At 36.8% G+C, this 18,070-nt stretch overlaps 1 protein-coding gene across 2 annotated transcripts in view; it reads right to left on the reverse strand.

The window, feature by feature from the left end:
* Positions 1-615: 615 nt before the first annotated feature.
* The window catches only part of Tango11 (transport and golgi organization 11), a 42,768-nt gene continuing 25,313 nt past the window's right edge, over positions 616-18,070 (reverse strand). For both annotated transcript variants that reach the window (XM_083129776.1, XM_083129775.1), the window contains exons 5-6: positions 7,282-7,424; positions 616-2,093 (exon numbers count right to left, since the gene is read on the reverse strand). In XM_083129776.1, the coding sequence (XP_082985902.1) occupies positions 1,892-2,093; positions 7,282-7,424 (345 nt within the window). In that variant the 3' untranslated portion in view covers positions 616-1,891. The remainder of the gene's footprint in view (positions 2,094-7,281; positions 7,425-18,070) is intronic.

The following is an 18,070-nucleotide window of genomic DNA, read 5'->3' on the forward strand; positions in this document are numbered from 1 at the left end:
TACTCTGCAAAGGACACTAACAAAGTAAATGGATTGGAAGATTTATGTTTTATTTTCTACGCAGCTCTCTTTTCCTTTCACGATAAAAATAAAAGCTAAACTGTGAAAAACGTGCCTCGGGGCATTTATAAATAGGTTTAGTCAATGAAAGTTGCAATTCTTCACGTCTATGGAGAAAAATTCATGTAGAATTCATGCATAATTCCGGGAGGTAAAAATTCATGCATAATTCCCGGAACTTAAGGAATTCCCGGTGAGTAGCCACCCTGTAAATCTTTGACTATCAGCATCCACTCCTGCTGAAATTGACATGGAATGATACATATATTCCGAGGTGAGACAGGTCACATTGCACACAAGATGATACATGTTTCCTCTTGATACCATCCCTGTCCACCAAGATATTGAATGGGCTTGCTTGGGTAGGTTATTTTTATTTCTTTCTTTCCACAGGCTCAAAATCTGCTTGCCCAGTACTGAGAATGATATTCACAGAAAGAAATAACTTGGCTCAGTTTGTCAAATGCAGCCATTCTATTCATCCATTTTTGTCATCCTTGAAAAGTAAAAAAACAAAATAATTTTGAAAAATGAAAATAAAAAGGAAAGTTTGTATAATTCAATTCTCAATAGTTTTATATAAGACAACGGTACAACCCCAAAAATGGAGAGAAAAGAAGTGTAATAAGGCTAGTACATTTCCAAACTAAAATAGGTTCATAAATATTTACCCAGCATACAGTGCATTAAAAATGATCGAATGTGTAAACAGTGCTTCCTTACAATAACATATAAAATGCCTTTTTACACTTTTTATTTGGTTACCAGAGTAATAGTTTAGCATATTTGACAATAAATATATTATTTAATTAGGCAACATAAATCAAGAATTCATTCTTACAGGACATCCTTTTATATTACACTGGGGAACTTAATTATTTGAAAAAAAAAGGTAGCCTCTGACTTAAGGCAGAAGCATGTCAGATATAGATTGAAAATATTAAAAATACGTATCACAAAATATATGCATATATATACACACTTTGGTTCAGTGGATAATTTACGTTGAACCTATTCAAATTCAATTTTATATTTTACTGCTTAGAAGTGGAACTTTTTTTTAAAGTATTACGACAAGAGGAAAAGTGTTGAAAGGGTCGAATTTCAAGAGTACATAGAGCATTAATTAATAGCATATGTGACATATGTACAATAGATCAAATAAGTAGCAAGAATTATATTATTTTAGGCTCCTCTCCGTAACTCTCTAAGGTTAATGAAAAACGAGATTGAAATTTGTACTTTCCATTTATGAACCGAAATACTTAAGCATCTATCAACTACTGTATTACACTGGGAAACTTAATTATTTGAAAAAAAGGTAGCCTCTGACTTAACAACATGCTACTGTATTATTAACGTCAATGCATAGGAGTTTCACCATTATTAAAGATGTGCCATTTCTATATATTCCTATTAACCTTCCCTTTCAATTCTTGAGACCAAGGATAAAAAAAGGGAGAAAATAGGGTTGGCATTACAATGCTTCTATTGTTCTGTACAAGAATTGTAATAAACAATTTATTTGCAACAAAGAATCTATCTATCTCAATGCTACTTCTAGACTGAGACCACGTTCTTGCAGTACGCTATCACAACCTTCATTCACTTTTTGGCATTTGTGACAAGTTATTGAAATAGGCTTCTACGTCTTTTATGGAGGTAAACAGGTCTCCAACTGTACAAAGGCAATGTCCAGTTCAGGTAACACCCAAGAAGGTTGCACAGTCCTCGATATCACACCGTAAGAAACATTCACGCACACACAAGTCTCCCGTAAGCAAATTAGTAATCTAGAGAAGAAATGCTAATTAAATACAAGTGCAGCTCATTACGATCTATTCAACCAAATCAGAGCTTTCAAAAAGAAATAGGCAAGTCCGATGGCATAGACCATTTTCTCTCTCTGCTGGCGTTGCAGGTTATCCAGCTCTATGGCCATAACTCTCCTGTTGAGTTTGGCTATTTGGCGACGGAGATGGGCTGTCTCTTCAGCTGGCGTCATGCCCTCTAAAGCAGGTGGTGTAGAAGGTCTGCAAATATAAGATACAGAAGTTACAAACCCTTCATGTATATGTTGCATAACTGAAAAGTCTTAAAACTTATAATTCATTTTTATGAACTTCGACTTGTTTACATGCAGGTGGGCCATAGGGGATAGTAAAAGAAAACTCCGATAATTAAAAATGTAGGGTAGTTACTAAGGTGCTTTGATTTAAATCGGGTGAAAAAGAGGACTTAAATTGCTTTAAAGAAATTATTTACTGAATAATGTACATGAGGAATTTCTAGATATCAGAATTACTTTTGGTGAAAGTACATTAATCTCATAATTGCTAAATTGGTGTTTATTAGGCTCTAAGAAAGAAACACACTTAAACACAAATACAAGTTCTGTACGGATGGTGGCTAACTGAATTTAATAAACAGGTATGCTGATACGTTAGCATGTTTCATGTGTACATTAATTAATTGATTTTTTCAGATTCATTTCAAAGGACTACTGCCTTTATTAACAAAGGTTATGGCTTCTGGGATGGACATGATAGTGCGTCACTGCTTTGTTTGTTCCTGGTTGGTGGTAGTTCCGATTTTTCCCATCTGGTGGTGCTGGTGGGTATTTCTCCATTCCAGATACTGTAACCTTTATTAATGAAGGGAGTGGACCTTCAAAATTAATCAGAAAAAGCAATTCAATTTTTCAACATGGAAATATCAGTGGTGGAAACTAGTCAAATGGTCAAAACTACCAATTTAACTGACCAAATACCGACCTATTTAATTACACCATATCAATATATTGTCATCCTAAAAGTAATACTGGGATTTCATTTTCTTAACATTATTTTCTGGTCTCCACCATCCTGATAGCCAGCCACCCCAAATTATTTGATTCATGATGAGACAATGCTTCTATTATTGTGCAAAATTATGTAAGGCAATAAAACAATCCTTTACAAAATAGTCTGTAGCAGATATTGAAATCCAACACATATACAGGGTAATGCAAAATTATCGATATAACATGAAAGGTCAACTCATCAAGTTACTTGGTACACGAACTACACGTTTCTACGGACATTCAATGTGCTCTCACGATATGTTCATTTGGTGGGGCTTCGTAGGCAAGTCACATGAGTTTTCAACCACTTCGTTCTTGACTGATGGCCATCCTGTGCTGCTTTTTCCCTTGCATAAGCATCACGTTTCCTCGAACTGTTTCACCCACCTTGCAATGTTGTAACGGTGAGGTGCTTCTTTGGCAAATTGGGCCCAGACATGTCTCTGAACAATAGTTGCTGATGAAGTTTTTGCGTATTCTAGCACACAAGCCTTTTCTTTCACTGATGCCACCATTTTGGATGACGAGCTTGTTTTGTTTCAGTGTTGCCAGATGAAACCTTGAAAGGTTATCATGCTCCATCAATAATTGTGAATTAAATTCATTACAGCAGTCACAGTTATGGTTTATTTGTGTACCATTCATCTTGAATTACCCTGTAATTAAAGGGTAATTCAAGATGATTCAATACTGATAAAAAAAAATATAATTAAATGCTTTAGTTTCTCTAGTTCTCTGCACCTCACTGGCATGCATTCTTTGCTTGTTCTACTTGTATTATTTCATTGCTTTCTCCCCTCCTCCTACCATGTTTGAGCAATCATCCTCTTCTCATTTTGTCCTCTCGACTTCTCCAGGTTTGCTTCCTTCTCTTGTATACCGTTCTTTTTGCCACCGATCTTCATCAGCCTTTCTAACTTCTCTGCCTTTTTCCTTTTGTTCATTTCTTTCTCCCGTTGTTCCTTGTCTTTCAACACAACACTGTTCATCACAATGTTGATTGTAATGAACATAAGCTGCTCTTGCCATCTGTAAGAGCTTCTGTGTGAGATTAACAAGTTATACCTTGATCTCATATACCCAGACTTACCATAAATACTGTCACAAGATTTAGATTGATATAGCAGCAGATGCTTTAATATACTATAACACCCCATGGCTGTGTGTTCCATGGATATATTGTGTACAAAAAACACTAATCATTGTTCAAAATGAAAACCTTTAGTCCGGACACATGCCCTAATTCTTTGTGGCCACTTGCATTACACACTTTATGAAGATAAAATTCTGCAACTGCTTTCACAAGAGAGCACTTCTGCAAGCCATGTCCGAAAAGCACAGATCGCAATTTGTGATCTAGAGGGTTGAGGTCTGTATTGCAAGATGGCCAATCTGAAGGGAAAGTGAAGTCGGGCAAATTAGTCTCAAGCCACTGCTGGGTCCTTTGTGGCTTATGAGCTGGTGCAGAACCCTGTTGAAAGCTCCACTCCTGAGCATGAAAGATAGTCATGCTAATATCCTTGACCATTGTGTCCACGGCTGACTCCAGGTACACCCAGGCTAATGTTTTTTGCAGAAATGGAGCTGTGGTGCCATTATAACTCACCCCCACCCCACCATGATTGATGCAGGATGGTGGCCCCTCTGCACCCTTCCCACTACCTTCTCAAGAACTTGTGACATTGACCCTGACATTTTGAGAGTTGAAAGCCTCCTCAACTATAACATTTTTCCATCAGTGAACAGAATTCTTCTGTCCCACTTACTGAATAAAGTTCCTGTAGGTGCATTGCCTTTATTGCCCTCGTAATGATCTAACTCAGCTGTGAGCAAGTGGCCTGTGCATGGTTCGTAGGCTTTCGGTCCTTGATCACTTCGTAACACCTGACACACGGATATTGTGGAAATGTTCAGTTCATGGTCCACCACTGACTGCACATGCACAGTCCTTGCTTGGCCATCCCTGAATGGACCTGGCATTCACTGTTCCAGTGTCACTGAAATGCTGGATAGTATGATACATGGACATCTTGCAGATTCAAGGCTTCTGAAACTGATGAAAATATCGCCTGCTGACTCCCCTATCTTACGGAGTGCCCCATTCTGCCATGGGAGCTGTATCTCAACTAACAATGACTCACGTGTTGAACAGAGCTTATACTCAAGAAATGCTTTCATCACTAGTAGGGAAACTGTCTTGCCTTTAATTGAATTTTAAAAAAAAATCACTGGGAACTCATAATGGAGTAACAAAATAACAAATTGCACTCTTTGACTTTGTGTTTTAAGCCCACTTTATGCACAGATAGGTTAATTGGGATTGCACATAAAACAATTCAAACAAATTACAGTCATGCAAACACAAAAATACTGACCTTATTGACCATTTTTTTTAAATACTGACAAATTACAGACTAAGCTGAAAAAAAACAGACTTTTACTGATTTTACTGACACATTTTCCACCCCTGAAACATGAAATATCACCTGTACAAAATTTCATTTTGCTGGCGGTGGGAATAAAAAAAATATATATTTTTCTCTGTATATTTTCTCAAGATAAATGTCATTCATGTTAACTGTGGAATTTGGCTGCACAATGCAAGATAATGGGTGTATATCAAGAATTTGGCATGAGGGGGAGGGGTGCAAGGATGCATTTAGAGCCAAAATGCCCATAAATTAGGTCTCCCAGAAATTTTTTTGGAGCATTAAAGAAGAGGGGAGGGGGGTGAGGTTGATAAATCACTGGTGCGAAGTAGCAGCTGTTTTCTGCTTATTGCTGTTTCTATTTCAATTCATAATCATCATATTGTGGAAAACAGAATGAAAATGGTGATTGCTGTCGTGGTCAAGAAAAGGCTGCTTTTCGAGGCTTGTACCATCAAAATGAAACCTCGACAAGAAACACATTGAGAAAACTCAGTGGCGTATCCTGGATTTTCATAAAGGGTAAGCTGTACACAAATTTTTTAAAACATATATATTATGGAATAGGGGATAGCATTATACGTATTCAATAGTTGACGGACGATTTGCACATTAACATTACTAAATATTGCATAACGTATAAAGTAATAAAATATGGATAATAAAAGTTTAAAACTTACGACGTTTGATGTCTGATGTGGAAGTCTTCATAAAATTATAAAATCACTTGATATTTATGAACAGTTTATATTTACATTGGAGATTCACAATTTAGTTTTGTTTGGCTTATGTAAATAAGATTATAGTAGAGGCCTAAATTACAATCAGAGATTCAGGAACAATAGACCAGACTTAATTTAAATTATTTAAATGTAAATTCTGCTCTTCCGTTTTCAGTGGTAAATTTCCTTATAACATCTTCGTAAAATGATTTTGTTACGGCCTCATTATGAAGCTTTACAGATATTTTCAATTGTTGATTTATCTGGAGATCTATTCTTGTTCGCCCAAATGTCGAAAGCTCTAAACTTGCTCTAATATGACAGAGAGATTTTTCATGTCTTGAAATAGAAACCGATAGTACGTTTAAATGTCTAAATCCATCCTTAATCCACACACTTGTTCTATCAACACCAAACAATAGACAAGCCCAACAGAACAACCTCTCTCTAACATCACAACCTGCTAACCAGCTAGTTTTCTTGTATTGCGCAGTTCGAAAATGTCTTACATACTCCTGTTTCTTATCCTTATGATTACTACAAAGACCAGTTAAAGAAGGGCAAGGTCTATCATTTTTAACTATTTCTTGTTTTTCTGAGAACGAGCAAAAGTTGAATGCTTTTTTAATTAGGTCCTGTATCACACCCTCTGTTTCATTTTCAGTCATTTTTTAAATATTTTGGGAGAATACTGCACTTAGTCATGTGGAACTTTGAAAGAGGCCCAGAAATAAAAATAAACCAAACTTTAAACTAAATGTGCATTGCATTGCATTTCTCCAGGGAGAAAAATCAATCGTGCCACTGCTCTTTGTTCAACGAAAAAACAAGCACACTCTTCTCTGTAGCTGTTACCTCACCGCATGCAGTCAACGTGATATTCACGCATTGTGAGGGGGAAGAAGCACGCGAGCAGCGCTTGCCCATGTTAAAATCTTCCTTCGCTGATATGGTCCATCCGACAGCTTGCTCTGCGACGACATTAATGAGCATTTCTACATTCTAATTTCTTCATATAGGAGAAGTATTACACGAGAGTGCTCAACTACGCTTATATTACATTTCTTGGATCTGAAGTGAAAGAAAGTAATAGTTCTTTTCCCACAATTGACGCATGTGCCGCATGCACCCAGAAGATGCCTCTGGAAAAGGTACATCCTATACATAGTGGGAAAGTTTTGTCAGTGTTGTGCAGCAACACCCTGTATACTGTGCATGTGTCCTTTACCTTACTGCAACCCTGTAGTCCGGTTCTATTGCATTCATTTGAATGCTGAGAGGTTTGACAATGACTGCTTCTTCAGTATTCACCGGTTCTTCTTCTGCAGATGGAAAGGTGTGCTCCTCCAAGGAAATAACACGAGGTGGAGTCTGGAAAAGAAAAATAAATTATAAAAACTCATTTTAACAGGTACATGAGAATGTGTGTGTTGTAACATTATGAAGATGAAACACTGGAGATTCTGTGGATGAAATTTTACTTTAGTCACATGATAATTTTCAAGTGCAAATCAAAGTCTTCCAGGGTAATCTTTTGAAAATTCCAAGGTTAATGCATAGGGTGATGTAGGTATTTTCTTCAATTATTGCATTATTAAGTATCTGGCAGAATTTCATCTATTTATTTATTTCTTCATCACAGGATCAAAGTCCTGTTTATGTTGAACATAATATATACCAAGATAATATAATTATATATAATGGTTTTATAGAATTTTGCACCTAAGAACATTATATGTAACAAAGAATATGTCCTAATCACATACTAGGTGTTAACCAATTCCTGAATTCTTACGATTGGAGAGTTTTTGTGTAGATTTAACCTTGAGAATGGCATGTAGAAAGTATTCCATTCCTTGCTGTAAAAGGTATTACACGGAAGTTTATTTCCTCTTAACAGCTCAGAACATGGCCAATCTTGTCTTACTAATTTGCATAAAAATATTAGATCATTAAAAACTCTTCTGCCTTTCAAGATACTGAGACCAAAATGACTACTTAAAAGGCCATTGTAATTCCTATTATGATATTCAATACTGCTTGTGCATTCGGAAAACATTGCGACACCAATTTAAGAAATGGTTTCAAGAATTTGCAAGTGAGTTTTTTAAAGAAATCTGTAAAAGTAGAATGATGATAATTTTGTCTTAACAATCATTGCTTTTTCTACAGAAGCCAATAACACCAGAACATGGTTAACCATATCTGTAACTCCATAACACAGTGCATTTATTAAGATGGCCATGAAATCTCCGATAATACTAGCTTCTGATATATATATATATATATATATATATATATATATATATATATATATATATATATATATATATATATATATATATATATATATATATATATATATATATGGGGTGGTCCAGTTACCCTGTGACCAACTGGGTCAGATATACAGGGGACAAAAATATGGAAACACCACATCGGAACAGGTGAAATCGGTGCAATTTTTCCTCTTGAAATAGAATGCGGTGCGACATTGGCACACTAGACAGCATGCAGTGCAGTTGATACTGAATCATGTCTGAGCTGACATTGTTTCAAAGAGCGCAAATTGTTGGTGCCCACCTTGCAGGCACCTCTGTGACCAAAGTATCCATGTTATTTGGCATATCGAGAGGGACTGTATGTCATGATGGCATATAGTGTATCCGGAAAGACATCATCAGATAAACACCTATGTGGAAGAAAATGTGCACTGAGTAACAGAGACAGATGGACATTGAGGAGGATTGTGACCAGGAATAAGAACTGGAATATGTTTTGCATGAAGAATGGTCCAGAATCCCCTTATCCACCATCCAGGACTTGTATTTGCCCATTCCTTGGAGACAGCAGGCCGTTTTGGATGCTAAAGGCGGTCCTACACCATATTAGCTTCAGCATTCAGTCTTTTCGCAGGTGTTTCCATATTTTTTGTCCATCCCCTGTATATATTGTAAACAGAGAAGGAGATCTTGAAAGAGGAATGCAGGTGCAACTTCTGATGGGAGTCATGAAAAACTTAAAGACATTGACCGGAAGGAAGTCATGGCTGATCAAGGAGGAGTTGCTTTTGAGAAGTGTGGCGATTTGCTTGCTGCAACACCATAATTTTGATGCGTCACGTAAACTGCCACAATTCAGCCCTTTCCGCCACTGTACCAGTTGCGGCATACTCTTTCTATTGTTTGTGGAAACGCTTGGGTCAATCAACACTAGGTGGCAGCACCAGCCACCTCACCACATTGTGTGGAAAACAGGAAGTTAGACAGACGCAGTTCACAGTTTGCTTCGACTCGTGGTGTAGAAAGACTAGGAGTGTTTGCCGGTATGTCTCTCGCTGGTACGAGACTGGACTTGATACTGCTTCCACTGCCAGGAAGAGAAAAGAGGAGGATGTGGTAACTACATTTTTGTTCATCACCCAAAATGCAAGACATACAAGATACAGAGAACTACGTCGTCCAAATTGATTTGGCTCCAGCAGCGCGAGACTTTGACCGTCAAAAAGAAGAGAAGGCTACAACAATTTATCGTCTCTGACTGACACGAGGTTGCCAAATACTACGACGTTGGATTTCCATCACCACGCAGAAGCCGAGAAATTAGTGCTAAAACTTTGAATGCGGAATTGACAACAAACTCTTGTGCATAAATACTTTGATAACCTTTATTTTTTGCAAATAAAATAAATGTACGCAAGGTTTAAATTGTTCTTGGAACATTATTGATGAAAATTACATAAATCATTGGTGGGTCATTCCACGTCAGATCGATCAGGGCCTACAGGTCATGGTTATTTGATTTCGATGAAATTTGGCATGAATGTTCAAATCATATCTGGAAGGCTTGTATTCCAAATATTAGGTTCCTCCGAGAAATAGTTCTAGAGTTATAGCCTGTGGAGGAAGGTGGTGCGCAACAGAAAATGTGATCCAAATATGAGAAATGAGCCTCACAGCTAACTTCATGACTCAATAACTTTGGAACTATTGATCACAGTCTAGTGATATTTACACACCAATCAATCTTCTCACCAACGAACACGTGTATTGCATCAAAATACCCTCAACTTGTTTACGTTAGCAAATAAAATACCCCAAAATATGCCTTAAGAAGCTGTAGGTGGCAAAAAATGCATATTTTGTGTGCCTGCTGTTACAACTGTAATCCAACCAGGAGGGTGGCATTAATTTTTCTAGTAACCCTGATGTGAGCTCAGTATGCACACATTATGTTGTCTCCATATATATATCACTCAATCCATATTATATGTTGTTGAATATGCAAGAAATTGAAAAATCACCGGAAAATTGTGTATTTTTTAAATGGTGTAGCACAAAAGGGACAAGAGATATCCAAGCCAAGTTGCATACACTACATAACTAGACCTTCCTCTAATGTATGTTAAAATTTCAACTTCTTATTGCAAGGCCCTAGTGCACAGTAAGGGTAGACCCTTAAACGCCCAGCACATTTTCAGTGAAGTTTAAAATTACGCAAGGTTTTAAATGAAGCTTTATATATCTGTAACTACGAATGCCATAGTTACAAATTATAGCTTGTTTCTTTCAGTATAGTCTCTGCTACACTCCTATTGTGGAAAAGACCGAATCTGCACTAACCAAATAGAAGACGACGAGAGTCAATAATCTTATTTTTTCTTTACAAAATTTCAATTTCGTCTGGCACCCACGTAGGCAATGCCAGGACGTGAGGGTTCAAAACAGTTCCTGCGTATTGCCTAATATGTATTTCATTCTCGAAGCAAGAATTGTGCACTTACTGATTACACTTTCATAGAAAAATATTTTCTAATATAAAAGCCATGCTTTTTAATGGAAAATTCAAAATTCCAAAAATTGTTATCCCTGAAACTATGAATCCTAGAGTTAAAACTTATGTCTAGTTTTCTTTCGTACACACTAGACAATATGCCCATGGTCGAATAAACTTAATTTGCATTTATCAAGTAGAAGAATATGAAAGTTAAATAAAAATATATTTTTTACGAATTTATTGTTTTTTTTACCATCAGATGATACAAATGCAAAACCCACACTTCATGAAAGTGTTATTTACATTTTTGCTTGCACATTTATAAAATTATCATGTATGTGATTCCAGCAGTTCACATTATGGCATTTGCGTAAGTAAGTTTTCCATAACAACTTGTAAACCCACTCAATATTGTAAAGATGCTCTTCCCTCCCATGTCACTAGTAAAGCATTATCATTTCCTCCTCCTTTCCTATATTTTCTTCTTTTGATTTATTTTCATGTATTTTTGAGGAAAAATGTTTCTACAAATCTTCAACCAAAGAACTATGGAATTATATGGGACCAGCTCTACAAATTGCAATAAATGGGAGCGATAACTACGAAAATGGAATAAAACAACTAGTGCAAATCAACAAATACTTCATCGTGACCATCAAGTTTTGGAAGTATCAACTCTCAGTTACAGGAAAATTTGTCAAGTTTGGTGGTATTGTGAATTACAATTTTTGGGTATTTTTAAATGATTGCCTTCTTTTTCAGAGCTTAGATAGAAATGATTCTTTGAGTGTTTACATGAAACATAAATTATTAAAAAACACTAAGTTGCTGACCAAGGCAGTTTATTAAGATCTAAAAACAATTAACATGTAAAGTTTCAACCCTGTCTCAGGGTCTTCCTCAGAGGAAGAACTAAACTAAAATGATGAATAGAGACCAGATGTTTAGGCACTAAAAACATATAAAATAGGCAGGCAAATAAGCACTTATGATTTTCAAAATAGGCAGTAAAATAGGCATTAAAATACAAATAGGCAATAAAAAAGGCAATTAAATTTAACTCAAAATAATGAAGGTAGACATACAAAAAGAAATAGGCGTTTAAAAAATATATAAACATACCTGTACATTCTTTATAATTGCTTAAAATAAACCAGGAGCTCATAATTAGAGACAGCAGTCCAATATTGTACTTAATAAATCACTGCAAACAGGAGTCACGTCAGTAAAAATTTTTTTATTGTATAATGGCTACACACAATAGTCTGACAAAAGAAATTGTTGGCTACTTCCAACCAGTATGCAAATTATTTAAATATACACTTTATCACTGCACACAGGGTTATTTCAGTTAAAAAATTTACACTATATATTCCACACAGCAGTTCGAACTAAGAAACTGTTTAAATGCATTTCAAGTTTGTACTGTACGGTTTGGCAGTCTCTGAATAAGAAGCACTAATTGCGGTACAAGGTATTTCTTAAGGTGATCAACCGACAAGTTATGTCTGCAATCGGACAACACATTTTTTAGAATTGAAAAAGATCTTTCAACCTCCACAGATGTTACCGGAACATACTTAAAGCACGCGAGAACATGTGGATCTAACTCAGTTTGTATATTTTCAGCTTTCAGAACTTGTTGAATTGCCCTTAATTTGTCCAAGTTCTTATTAGCTGCAATAACTCGCTAACTGTTATTTTTAAATTTCTTGGAAGCATCGGAAACTAATCCTGGGAACAGGAAATTGTATGCACAGAGTTCAGTCATGTCCCAATTTTAAAGAAAATGCCTAAAATAGGCAATATCTGGCATTTATGAAATAATATAGGAAATATCATATGAAATAGGCAAAATTAAATTGCCTTTAAATGAAGCTAATCCCTCCCCCCTGGCCTTCGCAACATTCGTTTTCATCATATCTCTAACAGGAAAGAATAGGCATTTTGCCTAACATCCGGTCTCTAATGATGAAATATACTACACACAGAAAGATTACATACACAAAGCAGGGTCACTAGCCACACAACAAATCAAGTTGACAGTCCTTATCTTGGAAGACTTCTTCAAAGGAATTGAACATATCACCTCTTGACAGTTGACTAATGGGTCTACCACAGTGAAAGGTGATTGACAGGTCAAGATTAGCAAGTCTGGAACCAACTGTTTACCATTCCCCCAACCCTCCTGCCACTTTGAATATGGATGAATACCTCCTCCTCTGGTCATCTTCTTTTCTCTTCTCTTTCTTCCTTGTTCATTCTTCTCCTTTTTCACCTCATTTTTTTTCTTCATCCTAACAACTTTCTCTAACACACTCTTCCATTCCCTGTTTATCTTGAGTCCTCAATTCCAATTCATGATGTCTTCTCCTTTCTTTTCTATTTCATTGGCCTCCTTCCATTTTCTCACTAGTTTTCTCTTCTCTTTTCCTATTCGCCTAGACGAATCCCATTCTACTTCATGTCCCATTTCTCTAGTGTGTTTGAATATGGCATTCCTGTCTCTCTTCAATCTCACATCATCCGTGTGTTGCTTTAACCTGTCTTTCAGTCTCTTCTTCGTTTCCCCTATATATACACTTTCACATCCTCTGCACTTCACCTCGTAGATAACCCCTTCCTCTTCTTCCTCTCTCTTTTCTTCCTTCTTCTTGCTGGCTGTACTTAAAACAGTGCATCCTCCCTTCCTGTAAGTTCTAATACCCACTTTCCTCAGCACCCACTTTCCTCAGCACTTTGCATATCTTCTCTGTGACATCTCCCATACTTCTTATTCCAAACCATCTCTCTTTTACTTTTTCTTCCTTCTCTTCCAGTCCTCTCTCTTTTATTTCTTTCCTTCTTCTGTTGATGTTGTGTCTGTCTTTCTTTTCATAGCCATTCTCTTCCAGTTGTTCCAACAGGCTATTAATCTTAATTTCTTCTTCCCCTTTCTCTGTGCATATCTTCTTTATTCAGTCTTCCATGTTCCTTATAAAATTACATTTAGTTGCATCACCCACATCACTTCTTTTGTGGCAGAACACTCCTGCCGAACACTTCTTTTGATACCACGTAGCCATAATCCCCATTCCTCTCTTCTTTTTCATCATAATATCCAAGAAATTTAATGACCCTTCCTGTTCCGTTATGAGCTCAAGGAATATCCCTGCTCTCTCTCATCTTCTATATCTTTAACAAGCTTACTCAGCTGCCTCTTCGATCCCTTCCACATCCCAAAACAATCATCCACATATCTACAAAACAGAATTAACTTATCTCCTCCTTTCACTATCACTTCCTTCTCCCATTCATTCATAACTAATTCCGCTAGCACAGGGCTCAAGCAAGAGCCTATATTCAGACCTTCACTAATCTTGATGATTTACTCCCCACTCTGCTGTAGCCATTGTCCCAAATGGTTTCCAGTGCTTGCACCACTCTCTCACTATCCCATTCCCCTATAATGTTTCTTCCCATTTTCTTTCTCACTATCGTACCCACTACATGTGCCCCTTTTGATGCTCTGGAACATGCTTCTCACGTCTAGGCTAAACATTGCTGTTTTATACCCACACTCCTTCAGGCCTTTTATAAGGTCCACCACCTGCTCACTGTTTTTCATGGTTCTGCTTTCTTGTTCTCTCACTAACACTTCAATGACCTTTTCCAACTTCTTCTCCAATGGTTCCAAAATATTTTTCCTGCAATCCATCACTGGTCTCAACTTTATCTCTTCTTTATGTATTTTAAACTGGGTAGTCTTCCTGCCTCCTTCGTGAACTTTTTAAACCACCTCCTCCCACAATCTTTTATGATCTTTTCTCTAATATTGTGTTCCTCTTCCATTCCACAAATCTCTTCATACGTGTCTCCTTTTAGGTCTTCATACTTCTTCTCGTAACATTCTTTTTCCATCACGACTGTGGCCCCTCCCTTATCTGCCTGTTCCACCACCACATCCTACCTTGTCTTGATTCTTTTCATACCCTCCCTTTACTTCTGGCTCAAATTATCTAATCTTCTATGTTTATCCATTTCTTTCTTCAAGATGGCTGCTGTTCTTCTTCTAATCTTATCCCTTTCTGCCTCTTCTTCAATCTGTAACACCGCTTCCTCAATGTCATATACAATCTCTTCATAGACCACATTTCTCTCCATCACTTTGAAACCTCGGCCTAATTTAAAAAAAGCTTCCTCCTCTTCCGATATTTGAACGTCTCTGATTATCACCACTCTTCTCCTTTCCTCTTCATCTTCAGTTTCACCTTCTCTCTAAAGTTTTCTTGCCAGCTTCTCATTTCATGGAATTTGAATTCTCTAGTAAATATGGTGAGTCCATCTTCTATTGTTTCTTCCATTCCTGCTGGCAGTGGTGTATCTAGTGGGAGATAAGTACATGTAAAGAACACAGATTTGTAGTATTATTACGCAATGAACCTTCTTATAAATCACTTGATTTTGCAAGAAACCCTTTGATTCGATAAATAAGTTGTGGCATTCCATGACAAATGACGACACGGGTTAAACATGCTAAAATTGTGAATGTAAATGTTTAATAAGGTGTGAAAGAAAACCCTTGTACTAATAGTCGCCCTCGAGTTTTGTCCTTATACCACTTCATAATTTAAAGATTATATTATGGTGAAGAAATAATTGAATTATAAGTTATAAGGAGCATCTGTTTTTTCGTGAGATGGGTTACATTAATTTGATTAGTGATTTGTTAATGTTTTATCTTGGTGCTGGATCACGTAAGAAATGCCAAAGGCGTGCAGACGTTGTTATTTGTTATAAATGAATTGTCGCTACTGAAATTCTTAAATTATAACAGTGCATTCATTAACCTTGTTGCAAGAAGTACGTTAAATAAAACGAGTTATGTTAAATTGTACCTCAGACTTGTTTGTAAATTTTCCTGCGACTAAATACAAGCCTGGCCATAACTAAGAACGTAGTTGGTGGTTGGTGTAGAGCATTGTAGTGAAGTAGCAAGCAGTTGGATCTAAACCTGTAATATTGAAAGTGTACTATCTGGCATTGCTACGTACTCCATTATGTGCTAGTCTTGAGAAATTGCATTTTGATTTTTGGCTAACAGTAAAGCTCTGGCAGTGAGGATCAATAGGATCCTTGAGGTGGCTTGTAACCTCGAACCAAAAGCCTCACAAGTAAGAGACACTTGTGCGTTCTACTATAATTTGGTGCCAACTTCCCGGACCTCACGCATGCTTTCCTGGTTAGCCTAGATAGAGTAGAACATCACAGAAGTAGAGAGTCTTGTCCACAAGGTTGAGGTGCTCTCAATAAATGAAAGATTGAACAAGCGACAGGAAGGGGGTCTACTCAGTTACATCCCAGGGTTACCAATGAGGTAACAACATGGTGTGGGTCTTTAGCATTTTTTTTCTTCTCTCTTAACGCCTAGTGCAAAACGATTCCATACTACACCTCGAGCAAGAGTTAAGCCAGTGCTTGAACCTAATAGCAGATTTAGGAAATGCCTTCATCACAAGTACACCCATCACGGAAGGCTGCTTAACACGTCTCCAAGCATGGAGACAAAGAGAACTTCAACAGGCAATTGCTTCCAATCATTCTTCAGAAATTTTAGAAAATTTGCACGGACATGGATGAAAATATATCACCCAGAAGAGACCCAGAACAAATAGATTGATTATTTCTTCCTTCAAAATACAGAAACTGTAAATTGTTTCATAGAAATTTAAAAAATAACTTATCAGATTCTATATTGATGTAGACATCCAAAATAATTTTCAGTTTGCTTTGTCTATTGTTGCAGGCTAAGAATTTTATTTCATTTTTATATATATAGCATGAAATAGGTTTGGATGGTCATGCCTAATTGTAGAATGTAACACAGAGTCAAGTTTTTTTCATATATCTTCCATCTGGCTTGTAAGGCATTTAATAAAATGGAAAACTTCTTGTTTGAGTGGTTTCAAGATAGCCCACATATTATGAAAATCATATATTTTTCTATTTATAAGGTTATTTCGTTGTTCTTGGTTTGGTCCACTTTATAAACAGCAATGCCAACTGGGACTGGACTTACAGTTTAAAGTCGAATCCGAACCACAATGTGCCTCCACTGGGTATTGAACCTCAGACCCCTTGAATCCAAGGCAATAACACTGCACCATCGGGGAGGCCCCATAAGGTCGTTTGGAACTCCATATGTGTTATGTCAGATGTGTATTTCATGTTTCAATCATTTGCAACTACAAAATGAAACAACACAAAGTTTCTCTAACATTTTTTTAAGTAAAAAAAAATAAGCATTGTAATAAAAGTTACTGAAAACATATTTTTAATACATAATATAGAAATAATAATAACCAAAAAAATTCTTCTTGGGATTGAAATAGTCAGTAAATATGAAATCCAAAGCTGAATCCTCGTAAAAAAAATTCCACAATGTGCATATACGAGGAGGAGTCAAATTAAAACCTTAAAAGTGTCATAAAATGTTTAATATGCTATTGTGATGAAATTTGGTGGCTGTTACTCGTACTTTACTTTCTCTCCAATAGGTGGTAGAAGAGTGTTGGTGACCAGTCGTCGTCATAGGAGCAGTTTCAAGATGGCCACCCCACTAACAACATTCACCAAGGAAAAACAGTGTTCTGTGATCAAATTTTTGATGAGTGAGGGTATTAAACCTATGGATATTCATCGTAGAATGAAGATGCAGTATGGTGAAGCTTTGTGTGTCACAGCAACAGGTATATGAGTGGAGCAGGAAATTCAGAAGTAGTGTGACATCTGTTGCAGATGCTCCTCGGCCAGGCCAAGCACATAAAGAGTTGTGTCGCGGGAGAATATAGCGGCTGTTGAGGCCCTTCTATGGGATAATCGCCAAGTGACTGTGGATGAAATGCTACCATTATAGATATTAGTCATTGTTCAGCACATAACATCATTCATGACATGCTCCTGTTTCGTAAAGTGTCAGCCATGTGTACCATGTCATCTGACAGACGAGCTGAAAATGTGACATATTGATGCGAGAGAGGAACTTTTGCAGCGCTCCAAACAAGAGGGTAATGACTTTTTTAAGAGACTTGTAACTGGAGATGAAACATGGGTCCCTTATTACATTCCCGAAACAAAGAAAACAAGCATGGAATGGCACCATTCATCTTCCCCTAAACCCAAAAACTATTGTTCAAAAGAATCTGCCGGTAAGGTCATGCTGACCCTTTTCTGGGACCAAAACAGTATTAATCTGGAGTACT

This window comes from Lepisma saccharinum, chromosome 10 (genome assembly GCF_977018435.1).
Source record: "Lepisma saccharinum chromosome 10, izLepSacc3.1, whole genome shotgun sequence".
Taxonomy (NCBI): domain Eukaryota; kingdom Metazoa; phylum Arthropoda; class Insecta; order Zygentoma; family Lepismatidae; genus Lepisma; species Lepisma saccharinum.